The following is a 16,673-nucleotide window of genomic DNA, read 5'->3' on the forward strand; positions in this document are numbered from 1 at the left end:
AAAACTACATAAATACAACTAAGCCAATCAAACAAAGTTTAATACGCACACAACAGTGTACGTGAAATGATGCTATAATAGTAAATAAAATATAAAAGTATTTCTTCAACTAAATGTCATTGAAATACACCCAAACATATACATACATAAGAGTAAGAAATCTTAATCGGCTACATATATACAAACATATGTATTTAAAATTTTAATTGTGGATCTGTAATGATAGGATATCACTTACAAAATCAAATCAGTTTAAATTACACACACTGCATCTAGAATAATTATGTATGTATGTATTAAAAGCTAATGATAAATGTACCTTTCTCGAATTTGCAGTTCAAAATTTGCAACATTTAAAACGCATTTTTATAAAACGTTATTTATGTATGTATGTTATGTAATAATTTGTGAATGTATTTGGCACCTTTGAATTTCAGCCAAGGATGTTGACAAAATTGAAAGCATGTCCTAATTTTATTCGAAAATGTATTGCAAAAACAAATAAAATCCGAAATTTCAAATCGAATGCATACATAAACATGCACATACATATGTATGTAAAAATATGTACCCAGTAACTATTGCTTATTGACAAAGATAAAGTTCTATAAATACTAATATTAATACAATATGTATATGGGAAAGAGTTATATTAAGTGCTGAGCATATACTGAATGAGATTTCTATATCAGCCGAATTGTGAATTTCAAAAAGAGTTGAACACAGATCAACTACTCGTACATTGATTGCTTCATTTACAAAAGCAAATTGAGGGATGTTGAGTAAGTTATTCAAACCGTATTTCGGAATAACCGCAAGCTCTTTTCGATATGCACAGCTCCGTTGGAAATGATAAAAATGTGAACATTTTCATAGGAGTATTTTAGAAATTCAAAGCAAGTGCAAGCAACAAAGGTGAAGAATTTATTAAATTAAAAATAGGCTAAAGTTGTAAGCTAAAAAAAAAAAAACAAAAAATAGGTTACGATTATCTTGTGTTTGAGTAAACTTGCAGAATATTTCAAATATAACTTATTCATAGTATAGTATTTTTGTTTCTTTTCATGTTAAGGTAAATATAATACAGCGAAATTCCATTGTAAAAACTTTTTAGCCATCATTTTTAGCTCCACAATAACGATCACATCAGTAGTAAAAGCATCAAGACCATCATGGAAAGGAAGAATCAACATGAATAAGCTAGAACGAGGTAAGCACAAGGAATGAACAAATAGTTTGGCCTCAAAAAAAAAAATCGAGATATTTATTACATAGAACTTTTTTCAAAGGGCGAAACATCTAAGCATGCATAAAAAATAAAATTCATCTGGTATCATCGCTGAAATTTTGGTTGCATAAAGCAGTTTTTAATTATTAAGCAATTTGTTAGAAAAAGAAAATTTAGTTATTTTATCGAAGTTTAGCTCCAAATAATGTGAGATTTTGGATGCAATATCAAATCATTGCCCAATTTTGGTATGCAATCTAATTATCAAATGCAAACATAGCGATTTTACGATGCACAGCATCTCTAAAGAATTGCAATTAAAATCTAGTATGTATTTTTGTACAGATCTGTATTTTTTATAATTCTATACTAATTATTCTAACTTGCTTCGCATATGGAAAATCTATAGACCTATATTTTATTTCGAGTTTTTACGCTCTTTATCGAATACCTAAATAACCTAACTCCAAGAGCTTAAAGCTTAATACGAGTTCCTTATTATGTACATCTATTTATACAGCTAATGGTGAGCCACTCGTCACTACCATCACAGCAGTCACAGATTCCGTCATTTACACGGCTGCTGGGTACGAATAAGTCCACGCCGCGCCCAGTGATGTGTCGTTTTTGGTATTTACAGTAAAAGCGACCATTTTGGCATGCATTCGTACTGGGTTCATCACTTCCGTCATAAATGCAATCGCAGTAGTCGTCATTAACATGGTCGAACGGTACTTCAGCTCTACCATCCAAACATCGAAACTTTCCATCGAAGTTTGGCTTGTACGAATCGTAATCAAATAGTCGTATTCCACTAAAGCAACGAATTTATAAATGTGGCTTAAATATTTTGGGAAAATTTTAGTTTGGCATCCCCCGCGTACAAAAAAAAGGTGGCTATAGGGGGGTAGGGGGCGTTCTCCTGATTCCAAATATATATACTTTTAGCCGCAGCAGACTTATAGTTTTTAAGTTATTTGTTGTTAAAGTTAGTAAATTGAACTAACCTCTCGGCGCTATTTCACACAACAAACACTTTATTTATGAACACACTTCGGCAAAATAGTTGCATTAAAAGCCAGCACAATGAAATGTAAACATATTTTTTAAATTTATGATGTATTTTTACTAAATTAAGTAAGTTTTAACAATTATCACGCACTTATATATGTATACGCACATTGTGAATACAGAACTGTTTATTCAACCATAGTTTCACACTGACATTAGAAGGGTGCTGCCATATCTAACAAAATAACAATAAAAGGTAATGGTTTTTATCGTACCCGTTTTCCTGTTCAGCGTTGAATTAGTAGTAAAGGAGGGTATGGGGTTAAACACCCCCAATATTTAAAAAATTTTTTATAAAAAATTTTCATTATTTATCGAAGTATTGATTTTTTATGGAAAAAAGCGCCGCAGGCGAAAATTTTTAATAAAAAATCGCGCGATTTTTTATAAAAAATTTTCATTACTTATCGAAGTATTGATTTTTATGGAAAAAGCGCCACAGGCGAAAATTTTTAATAAAAAATCGCGCGATTTTTTATAAAAAATTTTCATTATTTATCGAAGTATTGATTTTTATGGAAAAAGCGCCGCAGGCGAAAATTTTTAATAAAAAATCGCGCGATTTTTTATAAAAAATTTTCATTACTTATCGAAGTATTGATTTTTATGGAAAAAGCGCCACAGGCGAAAATTTTTAATAAAAAATCGCGCGATTTTTTTTTTTAAATTTTCATTATTTATCGAAGTATTGATTTTTATGAAAAAAGCGCCGCAGGCGAAAATTTTTAATAAAAAATCGCGCGATTTTTTATTAAAAATTTTCATTATTTATCGAAGTATTGATTTTATGGAAAAAGCGCCGCAGGCGAAAATTTTTAATAAAAAATCGCGCGATTTTTTATTAAAAATTTTCACTTTTTAAAATATGGTTTAAAAAAACATATTTATTTATTAGATGTGTGGTGTTATTTTGTTAGATGTGGCAGCACCCTTCTAATGTCAGTGTGAAACCATGGTTGAATCAACAGTTCTGTATTCACAATGTGCGTATACATATATAAGTGCGTGATAATTGTTAAAACTTACTTAATTTAGTAAAAATACATTATAAATTTAAAAAATATGTTTACATTTCATTGTGCGGGCTTTTAATGCAACTATTTTGCCGAAGTGTGTACATAAATAAAGTGTTTATTGTGTGAAATAGCGTCGAGAGGTTAGTTCAATTTACTAACTTTAACAACAAATAACTTAAAAACTATAAGTCTGCTGCGGCTAAAAGTATATATATTTACAATCAGGATAACTCCCTCTATCGTTCCATACCCTTCTTAATGCCGAACTCCGGGGATGCCAAACTAAATTGCAGCCAATATTTTTATATCTAACTTACCGTATAATTTTAATGGAATCATCCGCTGTATTAGTGCCTTGCCCGCCACCTCCATCATCGTATCCATCAGTCTGTTTACGGCCGAGCGATTGTATCATTTCTCTATGTTTCTGACGAATTCCGTTCATTGTACCCTCCAAACTCCAAGGTGTACTTGCACTTGGTAGCTGATTTATTGAAAAAGCCTGATAAATAATAAACACTATACCTAATAGAAATACTCCCAATAACAGCATCTTCGTCTTTTGCTTATAGAATGGTTTATAGTAGATGTTTTCTCGTTTGACCCAAGTCTTTCGCATTGTGATGTTTTTTGCAAGCTGGTTTTTGATTACGGTAGGTATTTGTTTGCCTCTGCTATTCCAGAGGCCAACAGTATTCTAATTAATTATCCTAATAAAAGATGCAAATGTGTCAAAATTATTTTTGTTTACTTGACACGGCTTTTTGTTGAGTTGGACAGTGCTGCCGTGGCAGGGTTTACGCAAATGCACGGTTGCATTTTGTAAATGGGAGGAAGACGGAGGTATTAAATTCGAAACATTTTAAGTGGTTCAAGAAAAAAATTTCCTGCAAAAACTATTTTGCATACGTACAATATTCCTGATAAACAGAAAACACCTTTACCTAGGGTTTACACCGGACAATACTGTCATGACAATTGCAATAAATGCACACTTTCTCACTAATTCATGCACACTTTTTCATTGAAACTATAGTTGCGTTCGCGTAGCTGTTAATTTTTCATGTTTAACCAAAACTAACAAGAATTTTTCTTCGCGTACGCAAAAAACTTGCAAAGTAGGGGAAATTGAGCGAGCAAAGTGACATTTCATTTTGAGAGGAAGCTGCTGGTTTCTGCTGGTAAAATTTTTGCCAACAGCAATTTGCCAACAGGAAAACAGCTGGTTGGCGTTTACGGAAATAACAAAATAGAATTTGATGGTTTGGAAGTAAAAGAATTACAAAATGCGACTAATTAAACTTGTAGGAAATAAGTAGTTATTTGTTTAATCAATAAACTGTGTCAGTATAACACTTTGTGCTCACTTTTCGTACGTTTTAAATTATTCACTTTTATTATATCAGCTGTTCGACTAACTTGCAAGTTTCTCCAAATTTTCTGTTCGCGTACTATTTTGGATATTTTTCTCTTGTGAGAGAACAGATGACATTTCGCCGGAATTTAACAGTTGGATGTTTTTTACTGGAGATTTTAACGAACGCACCTAATTTTGACAACTAATACGTATATCTTTATTGCTTGTCAGCATTGTCCAATGTAAACGCGCCGTTACCTGTTAAACCATATTATTAATCTGGTAACATTAAAAAACAGGCTATTGTGAACACAAAATCATCTAATTTGGATCAGCTGTTTATTATTTTTATTTGCCTTTGTTCGTCCAATTAGTGTTTATTTATTAGAAAATCTAATAAAAATCGATTGCGATGTCAAGAGGATATAATTGGCAAAATTCTGCTGAACGAGAAAATGCTGCACAGTCTCAATTAGTAGCAAATACTCATGATATTCTTGAGCGTAGTTCGGCAAGCATACAGCGATCAAACCAGGTAGCCATAGAGACCGAGCAGATAGGTACAGAAGTATGTATAAAATCTAAAATATCTAATGATTCGAGCTAGCTTCTACCACATTTTTAATTAAAGGTTTTAACGGAACTAAATGAACAACGAGAATCTTTACTACGTTCTTCACGGCGACTTCAAGATGCAGATGCAGACATTGTGCAGTCGAGAAACATTATAAGAAAACTGCGCCGGGAACTACTTTACAACAAACTCGTTCTGGTGCTAATTATAATTCTGGAAATATGTGTTTTAGCCGGGTTGATAGTTATTAAATTTGTACGTTTCTAAACTTACATACATTATATACAATACAATTTCTTAAATCAGATATCCCACTAAGCTAGGAGTAGTTTGGTTTGAGATGCAAGCTGTAAAACTTTATTCGAAACATTTCCATGCTACTACACAGTACACATTTATAACATTTATGAAATTACAATTTACCTAGAGCATGATAACCTTATGTGTATAAGGGTGCGGTTTAACAGATCTAATGTCATTATGTGCAGAGTTTTACATTAATACTTTATTAAACATCAATCAGCAGTTAATTAATGCAGAGTTAAATATATTCGCATTGAATTTTAAAATTTGGCAAATGATGTTCACATGTATTTTTCATGTACATATACATGAATTTTTATAATGGTGGCCATCACAGAATCCATCGTAGTCCGATTTTTCGTGAACTCTACGGAAGAGCGATCAATGAATCCGAATCGCCACGAACGTGTGTATTCAAAGTATACGCTACGCTCGCAGCTATTCGAATTCCATGATAGCATTTTCGTAGAATTCACAAAAAATCGGATTACGATGGATTTTGTGATAGCTCTGAATAAATACATATATATATATAAAGCTGTAAAGTTTCTTAGGTATGTTAGGCTTTGTATAGCACCTTCATCGTATTACTGAAAAAAAAAAATTAATAATGGAGTAAATTCGTTTATGGAGATACATAAATGTACGTAGATCATTTTGAAAATAATATTGCAACTTTTTTCTTTAGTGTTTCAGGATGTGGGTTTCATATAAAAAACTTTGCAATTTCAAAAAATAAAATACATAATTTAAATTTAATTGATAAATTAGATATTTAATTATTACAAGATAAGACAATAGGTGTTATTATCGTAAACGCGAATAAATGAAAAAAGATACATATGCATATGAAGATGATGTAACCCTCGTTTGTTAATACTGTTGGAAACTACTCTTTTAAGCAGATATCCAACTAATCTTACAAGTAATAAACATATAAATAAATTCGTGATTTCGCCATCTTGATTTTGCTTTTGATGTGTATAATTTCTTCCCGGATTTAGGATTTTAAAATTATGTTTAAAACATTGCCGTTTTTAGTAATTTTCAATTGTCTTTGGGTAAAATAATGGACCAACCAAATACTCGGCGATCAAAACCACATGAAAACAAATCACAATTGAGTAGTGGCTCTTCAGCCCAAGCAACGGAAGATACCATACGTCTATGACCCTGAAATGCAAAAATATTTATCATTAATTACACTCTGCAACAAATTTCAAAAATTTGAAGGTGATGAGAATCGGGCCAACAGTATTTGATTAAGCTGATCAAATAATGAGAAAATACTAATGGATTTGAAAAAGTTCGTTACCATTTCTTTTTTATCTTAATTTGAATTTGGAGATATAAGACTCATTGAGAATAATTATTTAAAAAAAAGTTAACGGAGCGGGATCGCTATAATAGTAGGAGATCCGACACGGGCACGACATTCACGCATCTGTTTAATGGATGAAATCTATTTAGTATGAAATACAACGTGTTAGGAAATATTTCGCGAGGTGGTTGTCTGAAAAAATCCTGGCCATGATATTTATAATTGAAATTATTTTTTTAAATTTTGCACTCATTTGTTTAATGTTCTTGGACTGTAAAAAAATGGGAACCAACTTTTACAACCATCACTTTTTGAGCGTTCTTCTGAGTTATTTTTGTAGATATTTTATTAAATTAGTATCACCTGACGGCTGGTCCTCGGCAATCTCGCTACTCGTTGTCCATTCAAGTCGAATAAACGTATTTGTCGGTTATCGTGTGGGATGGCAATAATACCACCGCTGGAAACCGCCAAACGATTTACTGATGAATCCGTGCGTATTGTGGCGAGAGCCGAACGCATATTGCGCAACTCCCATACTTTGACTGTGCGGTCATCCGAACCGGATACCACCTTATCGTCGCGTGCAAACACAGTCGACGTAACACTCCTAATTTGTAATACATTAATTACGTGGAAATTAATTTTTACAAAGAGGAAATCACTTACTCTGTGTTACCTTGAAAGACAGATACAGCAGGAATTCCACATCTAAAGTCCCAGAGACGAAACGTTGAATCCCGTGATGCTGTCACCACCAAGCGCTGGCTACTGTGTGCCGATACGTGTGTCAATTCATGATCGTGGCCAGTCAGAGTTTGTATAGGTTCACGCGATTCTACGTCCCATAAGATTGCTGTGCGATCCCAGCTACCTGTAATTATTTGCCTGTGGTCCATGCTTGGCAACCAGTCGGCAGCAACCACTACTGATGAGTGACCGCCCAGACCAGTGAACTCGCACAATGGTGTACGTAAAGTGTCAACGCGATCGCGATCTTCTATCTGTTCGTCACTATCTTCGAGTTCCTCCTCCGATGAATGACCTCGCCTGAAATATACATAAGAAGTCCAGTTTCCCGCTGTATAAACTGCATAGAATACTCTTCCGAAATAGAATTTTAATTTTTCTTACTTGGAGGACTCCCAGTTAACAGCTGCCTGCCATATGTGAGCAGTTGAGTCACCACTACCTGTCAAAACCAGGTCGCGATTCTGATGAAATTTCACAGAATTAACTGAACCAGCATGGCCCTGATACTGTAATAAACATCGGCCATTCTCTACGCTCCAAATGCAAGCAGTATGATCCGCAGAGGCAGTTCCAATAATCGGCTGACCAACCTTGGCTGTAACTTGCCAAACGCCGTCTTTATGCCCGCAGAATTCTCTTGTTACTTGGCTAACTACTGATTGCGCTTTGAAGCTTGATACTATTCGACTTGTCTGTGCTTTGATTTTATTACTAGCCTTTACCTTACTACTGCTTGATGTGAACTTAGCTTTCAGGCCCTTACTTCCGCCACCACCTCCAATAATTGGTGCAAGCGTCGGAGTGTCGACATCATCGTGTCCCATGGTGGTGAGAATATTTGCTTGAGCAGAACTTGTCAAACCTGTATTAGAAGCATGTGTTCCAAAGGCATTCGCGCTACTTCCACCAGCGGCAATTACTCCGGCCGAACGTTCATATGATGCTATAAGGTCTTTATTCATACAGTTGTCGAGCTTTTCTTGCACTGGTTGAAAAAAAATAAGATATATAAATATGTATGGACAAAAATTTATCATTTTATTAGTTTTGTAACTAACATGTTAAATTCTCCAAGTACAACAATTCAAATTCCTTCTCAATTTGTCCGAAAAGTATGTGTAGACGTGCTCGAAATGGTGCATCTTCCGGAATGGTTATGTCCTCAGCCAGGCTAGACAATCGGTTTTTTGATGCCTTCATATTCCAGCGTTTCCTTGATAAATTCGTTTAATTAACAGTATCTTTAGTTAACAATTATTCCGTTATCAAGCACCTATAAGCAATAATTAAGTTTTGTATAATATCCAACAATTCACGTAGCGCAAATACATAAATTATGTCGGTAATTTAATTAGCGCTTTGTTTACTCACTACATCAAAGCATTTTCCAATTTTGTGTGTAACAGAGGCTTTGTTTCTTTTCTAGCAGATAATTATCAGGAAGAAGAAGAATGGGAAAATTGACAGCTGATCGATGTATTCGACTATTGTAAAGCTGAAATTAGTCAAGAACGTAAACCTACCGGTACGTAAACCGGAATCAGCTGCCTTACCAAAGCGCAATGTAAATGAAAACTCAACACCGCAGAATTTTTCTGTAGTTTTAGCCTGTAGCGCGAAATCTGCGGAATTTAGATTTTTCCGTGTCACCTGATTTCCTCCTTCTATAGATGGTTGCCACTTCGTCAGTTTTGCTGATAGTTAAAAAGGTTATAAGTTCCTATTCAATATACATCTGAAATATTTATGGCCTTATTCATAAAAAATAAAGTAGGTTTAAAGAGCTTTATAAATTGACGTTTTCAAACATTTTTCAATTTATAAACCTTTTTTAAAGCAACTTTATTTTTTATGAATAAGGGCCTTAAAATTTACTATTGAATAACGTTTTTTGATGAAAACTAAAGGCCGGTTATTCAATGTCTGGTTAACACTAATCTGCGGTTAAACATCGTTATCGACGTCTTCGACTCCATGCATATAACAGGGAGTCGGTAACGTGGATAACCTTGTTTATCCGCAGATTAGTGATAACCAGACATTGAATAACCGGCCCTAAGTAGTTTATATTTAGCTGCGATCTATTATAACACGAAAAATAGTAGTTGAAAAGGTAAGTTTGTCAAAAGGCATTGATGAGTGGCAACACTGTAGTAAGCAACTCTGAGGGCTCCAGTAATCGACAAAATTCTCGTATACTGACTGCGTTTAAGACTGCTTTTACACAGTTCAAGTATTGAATTCAATTCTGCTCGCATGTGAGAGAGGGGGTGAGAACAAAAGGGACGAGTACACATGCGTCTGTACCGTCAAGTCGTTTCAACTTTCTTGCTTTGCTTTTGGCATTTTCGTTGCTTCCCATTTAAAGAACCAAAAACTTGAATTCAACAGAATTGAAACGTGTAAAAGCAAATAGAAAACACAAAAGAGAATGAGCAAGAATTGCTTTCAAGTACTTGAATCATGTAAATCGGGTGTTAGTATACGTTCTGCGTTCTCGACTAATTTCAGCTATACTATCGATAGTATCCCAGCTGTATTTGTGATGTGACCAGTTACAAACAGTGATGCCAATTTACGCGATTATATTGATACAGCGAAGATTGTAAGTTACTGCTAATATTTAAAATGAAATACATGAGTTTGCAAAAGATAGTTTTTTTCATTTCGATGTATGAAAATTATATGTAGGTAATCTTATATTTGCGTAGGGAAAAGTAAAGAATTTTCTTGAGAAACGGTAGGTATTTTTTCAAAAATGTATTGGCATCACTGGTCACAAATACAACGTCGCGTTCTTGTGTAAATAGGAATGCAAATTTTTGAGGGTGACATCGATTTATCGATGTTTCGATGCATCGGAAAAATGAACATCGATGCTAAAATACAACGCCAGAAAAATATCGATATATCGATGGTTTCCGATGTTGTAGTCACATAAAAGGAAAATTTAAAACTTTTCAATTACTACTCTCTGTAATTCAATTAGAGAAATACTTACATATTTATGGAAGTATTTCCATGTATTTATTTACCATTCTTCTACTCTTCCTATAAATAGAAAAAAATGCATACCGTAGTAAGTTCGCTGGGAATAAAGTTTCAAGGTCCAACTTCGTTGAAATTTCAACGGGAACCCAGCTCTTTTTTAATGATTAAGGAAGCATTTTTATTATCGAAAGATAGATTAAACTCGGAATTTCTGAGTGTTCACCAAAAGAATAAGTAATAAAAATTCATGGCAAGTCAAAAATTGTGGGAGCATTATGGGTAAGTTGAATTCAAGTCCGAGTCACACTAAAGTCGATGTTAAAACATCATTGAAACTGGCATCGATGTATCGTCAACTTAGCGATTTTAGACAATTGTAAACATCGATGGCAAATATCGAATTTCGAACTGATGTTATCGATGTTTGAAAAATATCGATGCATCGTTTGCATTCCTATGCGTGAACTGTAATTTTGATTCATGGTGCCCAGTAGCCACTGTACTTAAAACTAAACACTCTGGCAACATAGTTGAATCGTCGCCATTTCTAAAGAAAATTTTTCTGCAAGCGGTTAAGCACAAGCTATATTTTGTGCTGGGGGAGAATGACTAATATCGGAGATCTTTTTACAAAATATAATTGCACGAATTGCCAAGACGACATTTCTGGGATTCGTGTTCATTGCGCAGAATGTGAAAACTTTGATTTATGTTTGCAAGTGAGTAAAATTCCTAGGAATATGTTCATTTCTACAGAATGTTCGGGGGAGTTCGTTGGAAAAGCCGATGATGCCATCGGTTCAGCGATTTGAGATGACGTTTTTCATCCATTGGAAATGGGAATCGTCTCCATTCATTGGAATATAGATTTGTTTACTCACTATCAGGCAACATCTGGGAAACTTTTGACATTTGTTTTTGTTGTCAGCCAACGAGTTTATTTATTTTTTTTATAGTGTTTCGCTTCTGGTGCGGAGATCGGTGCACATCAAAACAATCATGCATACCAATTTATGGACACGGGTACAGCAATTTTATCCGTATTTCGCGGAAAGGGAGCTTGGACGGCTCGAGAGGAGATAAGGCTGCTGGATGCCATAGAACAGTATGGATTCGGAAACTGGGAAGACATTAGTAAACATATAGAGACCAAGTCAGCTGAAGATGCCAAAGAAGAATATGTTAAGCGTTTTGTGAATGGCACGATTGGCCTACACACTTGGACACCCGCTCAATCACAACGACCTCTGTTGGTGGACCATACGTCTGAAGACAATGGGCCTTTGGGCTCCACTGCTTTGCAGCGTTTGCCTCCATTAGATATTACCAACGAGGAGGCCGCGCAATTGGGGTACATGCCAAACCGGGATGGCTTTGAAAGAGAATATGATCCAACGGCAGAACAGTTAATATCAACAATGGCACTCAGTAGCGAAGACATTGAAGCTGATTATTTATTGAAATTGGCACATGTTGACATGTATACAAGACGTCTGCGTGAGCGCGTGCGTCGTAAGCGCTTAGTGCGTGATTATCAGTTGGTAGCGAATTTTTTTCGCAACCGCAATTATGCCCAGCATCCGGGCATGACACGCGAACAAAAAGAATTTCGTGATCGTTTCCGTGTTTTCGCACAATTTTATACTGCTAACGAATACGAACGTCTATTAATGTCACTTGAACGCGAAAAAGAGCTGCGAATACGATTGGCTGAGTTATGTCGCTATAGATATAACGGACTGACTAAAATCGATGAATGCCGCCACTTTGAACAACATGCAGCCATGGCATTGAATCGCTCAACTGGGCCATACGGCCATGGAAAGACTGTAAGTATGCCTGTAAAAGTTAATTACATATTTTGGGTTGTGTGGACACATAGACTGTTTGGCGAAGAGCAAGGAGGTGGAAGTTTTCTAACATACCTATACTTATGCCAAAAAAATAGCACATTTTGCCAAAGTTTGACTATTTTTCCTTTGTTTAATTTTTTATAAAAGTATATTATCTAACAAAAATCATCTGAATTAAAAGCTTTCATGGAATTTGCTAACTTTTCCTTAAGATCTCCTCGCCAAATTTTTTCGTATGCGGAATTGTAGCCTCTTTAATTTTAGTACAATGCAATGCAATTTAGAAGTTTCTACAAAATATCACCGAGTTAAAAGTCACTAAACATTACCGTTGATTTTTTATAATTTTTTTTGCCGAAATTTTTTTCACATAAAAATTAATTTTGTCATTGCGTTATATGGAAGAAAATGCTTAACACCCTCGGAAAAAGATGATCGGTAATTTTTAGCGACTGCAAACTTGCACTTATTTTACTAAAATGATTGGGCTATAGAATAGCTTCCTCGAAAATTTTCTACAAATTGTAGATAAAAAGTTGGTCATTTTGATGAGATTTTTTGGAATGTGATTAATTTTTGTGAACTTTGTTCAAGCTTTGTAACTCTTGCTTAGTATGTGTTTTCAGTGGGAGGCCGAACTATATTTTAAATAAGAAGTATTAAAAATTAATACATATATTATAACCAAAGAAAATCTGTTTTTAAATTTACCTATGTATTTACATATGTGTTTCAATTGAGCAGTTTATTACTTTGTTCATGTTGGCTATACTCTATGTGTCCACTCGACTGCAGGTACAAATGCAAATATATAATTATATGTAAGTGTACATAGGTGCATCACACTCCATGCCAAAAAATCGGTGTGGGGTTTCCCTCGTAATTATAAAATTTACAATGTTTTAAGACGTCCACCAAAATGTTTCGGAAAAATATCAAGGTTTACGTGAGCTGGACCGCTTTCAAAATTTCCACATTTTTTTTTGTAATAAAATCGGTTTTTAAAAGAATGATTTCCAAAAAATTATTGCAGATAGAAGAGGTTACATAAGCTTAAAATGTATGCATACAAATTAAAAAAAAAAATAAATCAGCGGAATCGAAATAATGACACGTTTGGTGTTATTTTCCAATCGGTCCACATCCGGGTAGATCTTAATAATTTTCCGAATTATTTTGACAAAAGTCTTAAATATAATAGGTACATTTTATAATTCCGGTGCAAAATTAGAAACCTTTTTTTGAGCCACCCTAATATACACAGCTCTTAGAACTAGTTTATAGTTATTTAATTTTCGCTTAAACTGACAATACACGAAAGATTGAATATCGTGTCGTATTTTGAAGTGTTTTTCGTAGTTTGACTTGAATTTGTTTGCCGCATAGTTTGCATAGAACTTCTAACATTCCATTTATTTTCACGATATTCAGTTTGCGTGTATTATCGGCACACCAAGCGGCGAACGTTTGAACGGATGTATAAGACAATGTTTAACCACAGGACCACACGCAGCCCAGCATTGGAAGTCGTCGGCAGCCAAGCTCTTTCTTACACTCTCCGCAACCCAGCAGCCGAAAAGTGTAAGTACAAACATATCAACTTTTAATAACGATGTAACAACTATATAACGGTTTTTTTTTTTTTTTTAGAGAAATGTTAAACGGAAGCGAGGCAAGTCTAAATTCAATCGCGTCAAGAAACACGCACCACACCGGCGACCTGATCTCCTCCGGCGCATTATTGCACAACAGAAATTACTCGGATAGCTGTCGGGAATCGTCGGTTCATACGACGATATCGCCAGCGGGGATGATAGTGGGAGTGGGCATGATGAACACGACGATGACAGCAACAAAATTGTCGAACGGCAATCTACAACCATTGGCTGCAACACCGCAGCACTCAACGATGTTAATAAAAAACCAACAACCACCACAGTTACAAATAAACGACGTCGCCGTAAACGAAAAACAACAACTACATCAACTATTGTTTCAGGAAAACAATAATAATTGCAACAACTTTGACTTAAAGGCCCAGCATTCGCCTACTACAGTAGCCATGAGTAATATTTTGCGCGCCCAGTTAGACGAGCTCAAGCATCTACCACAGCCGTTGGGTAGTAACCTACTATCTAGCAACGAGCAACAAGTTTGCAAAGACTTCAACCTGCCACCCACAACTTATTTATCACTAAAGACGTTGCTGCTAAGCGGCGCGCCACTTGTTAACAACTTGTCGCCAGTTGAAAATTCGCTACGGAAGTACTTTATAAAAGTTGGTTGGCTAAGTCACTAGAATTAACCTAGGAAAGATGAGCATTTGTAGAAATATATGTGTAATGGCCCTATTATATATGACGACTGATAACCGGTGGGCAACCATATACTAAAATTCGCATTACGTATAGCAACTCGCTACTACCTATCGGCTAATGACGTATCACCATTTTCTGTTTCCCTCTTATGGCGATTTTGTTATTTGTTTACATAAATTGACAAACCCCATAGGAGCAAAGTGGCTAATTACTGTAAAAAAAGTAAACTCGGATATTCTCTGCGCTTTTCTGTATACGAGAATAATCGCTATACGTAATACAAAGTACGATACTGATAGGCAAGCTACTAGACAGCAGTCGCCATAATGGGGCCAAAATTTACACAAAAACTTGGATATTAAACTAATTGTTTTGAATTGAAAGCTAATATGTAGAAACTTAAATTTTTGTTGTCATAGTCTTCGTCTGTTAATGCTAACAGACTTTCTGGCGATACTTTTGCAATAATTTAATTGATAATTTGTAGGTATAAATTAGATTTATAAATGTTTAACGCGCATAAATATTATACATTTGAAAAATACTAGCAATACACCTATCCATCTACATACGTAGCATAACCTTTAGAATTAGTTATCAATAACTTAAATCTCTAAACGCTTACTTGTATCAAGTTTTCAATTAGGTTTTGTGCAACCACACTTTTTGTTCCAAGTATAGATTAAATGATTGAACTGAATTTTCAAAAATACAATGTATACATATGTATGTATGTTAGTATAAAACCAATTTGCTTACACTTAAGTAGTTAGCCTTTTATTAGACTGGTATAAAAAAGGCAAGCTTCAGTTAAATAAAATTGGGATCCACTATAACTGGAAACTATATTTGTGTATTTCTCATACTCCGGGTGTGAAATTGAAGAAAATATATATATGTAAATTTGACTTGCGGAATGAAACTAGATACAGAAAACAGTTAGCGAGTTGTGGCTTTGAAATCGACTTCAAGTATTTAAAATTTATTAAATTTTGTTTAATGTTTTGTTTAATCAATTAACTTGCCTTTAATACCTTCACCAATGATCCGGAACTATTGCTGACCTGATCAGAAGCTCTGACTAGCAAATAGTCTCTTTCTCTATCGTATTAAAAAATCCTCAACGCGACACCGTGCCCATTGGACGGTTTGCAGCCAGGAGGAAAACCGGCTGGAACTGAACGGCGCCTTCTCGACACCGGGCCGCCTCGAGGAGTAACGGTGTCCTTACCGCGGCAAGGGAGCTGTCGCGGCGGACGATTGAGATCCCCAGTAACTACTTAGACCGCTACGCCTGGCTGGTCAGACATGCGGTCGTACGAGCAAGATGAAGACAACTAAAGAACATAACAACAAAAACTAAAACAAAAACAAGGTACAAGCAACAACAAAAACTGGGAAAGAAGCGGCACTCTTTATAGAGCACGCGCGAGAGGACGATCAACCCTCTACGAGCAGCGGCATCTTCCACGAGAGGGAACCACAATAGCTCAACTTCGCTCTGGCTACTGCAGCAGGTTAAACTCGTACCTGAGCAGACTAAACGCGGATGTGCCAAATGAGTCTCTCTTCGCATGCCCGGAAAACCTGACAACCCTAACGACTTTGTCCTTGTGGACCGACCCTGTGGAGGCTGCACGCTTCTTAGGACTGCCGTCAGTGGAACTTGACGACAACGACTGAGATATCAACCATATCTGGGCGAGGTTGTTGTAGCCAGTACAACAACAACAACGAGAGGGCTTTAAAAGAAGATAGTGGTCATGAGACCGCGTAGAGATAGTGTGAGAAGGAGGTATCATAGAGTCCTCACGCGGGCAAACCTAGTCCCCCCGTCAGTCCGGATCGACGACCTCGCGCGGCTCTTTGAAGAAGGAGAGGGAACGCA

At 35.5% G+C, this 16,673-nt stretch overlaps 4 protein-coding genes across 6 annotated transcripts; 2 read left to right on the forward strand and 2 right to left on the reverse strand.

Annotated features, from left to right (window-relative positions):
* Positions 1 to 1,328: 1,328 nt before the first annotated feature.
* Positions 1,329 to 4,108, reverse strand: LOC118737672. The gene is made up of 2 exons (XM_036468354.1): positions 3,633 to 4,108; positions 1,329 to 2,042 (listed from the first exon to the last, which is right to left on the reverse strand). The coding sequence occupies exons 1-2, from the start codon at positions 3,932 to 3,934 to the stop codon at positions 1,727 to 1,729; spliced, it is 618 nt and encodes a 205-aa protein (XP_036324247.1). The 5' UTR covers positions 3,935 to 4,108; the 3' UTR covers positions 1,329 to 1,726.
* Positions 4,109 to 4,919: 811 nt separating this feature from the next.
* LOC118737674 (vesicle transport through interaction with t-SNAREs homolog 1A) lies at positions 4,920 to 6,501 on the forward strand. The gene is made up of 2 exons (XM_036468358.1): positions 4,920 to 5,240; positions 5,304 to 6,501. Exons 1-2 carry the CDS (start codon positions 5,085 to 5,087, stop codon positions 5,511 to 5,513), a joined length of 366 nt encoding a protein of 121 aa, XP_036324251.1. The 5' UTR covers positions 4,920 to 5,084; the 3' UTR covers positions 5,514 to 6,501.
* LOC118737673 (WD repeat-containing protein 37) lies at positions 5,576 to 9,211 on the reverse strand. Of its 2 annotated transcripts, none has more exons than XM_036468355.1 (6): positions 8,995 to 9,211; positions 8,682 to 8,896; positions 8,005 to 8,608; positions 7,540 to 7,920; positions 7,234 to 7,480; positions 5,576 to 6,722 (listed from the first exon to the last, which is right to left on the reverse strand). In XM_036468355.1, exons 2-6 carry the CDS (start codon positions 8,821 to 8,823, stop codon positions 6,597 to 6,599), a joined length of 1,500 nt encoding a protein of 499 aa, XP_036324248.1. In that variant the 5' UTR covers positions 8,824 to 8,896; positions 8,995 to 9,211; the 3' UTR covers positions 5,576 to 6,596. The 2 variants fall into 2 exon arrangements, with proteins under 2 accessions (XP_036324248.1, XP_036324249.1); XM_036468356.1 differs by lacking the exon at positions 8,995 to 9,211 and adding an exon at positions 8,953 to 8,971.
* A 1,923-nt stretch (positions 9,212 to 11,134) lies between these two features.
* LOC118737675 (transcriptional adapter 2B) lies at positions 11,135 to 15,633 on the forward strand. Of its 2 annotated transcripts, none has more exons than XM_036468360.1 (4): positions 11,135 to 11,333; positions 11,571 to 12,443; positions 13,899 to 14,048; positions 14,118 to 14,575. In XM_036468360.1, exons 1-4 carry the CDS (start codon positions 11,220 to 11,222, stop codon positions 14,232 to 14,234), a joined length of 1,254 nt encoding a protein of 417 aa, XP_036324253.1. In that variant the 5' UTR covers positions 11,135 to 11,219; the 3' UTR covers positions 14,235 to 14,575. The 2 variants fall into 2 exon arrangements, with proteins under 2 accessions (XP_036324253.1, XP_036324252.1); XM_036468359.1 differs by having other exon boundaries at positions 11,136 to 11,333; positions 13,969 to 14,048; positions 14,118 to 15,633.
* Positions 15,634 to 16,673: the final 1,040 nt, after the last annotated feature.

Source organism: Rhagoletis pomonella, unplaced genomic scaffold (genome assembly GCF_013731165.1).
Source record: "Rhagoletis pomonella isolate Grant_MI unplaced genomic scaffold, Rhpom_1.0 Rhpom_scaffold_00004, whole genome shotgun sequence".
NCBI classification, from domain to species: Eukaryota; Metazoa; Arthropoda; class Insecta; order Diptera; family Tephritidae; genus Rhagoletis; species Rhagoletis pomonella.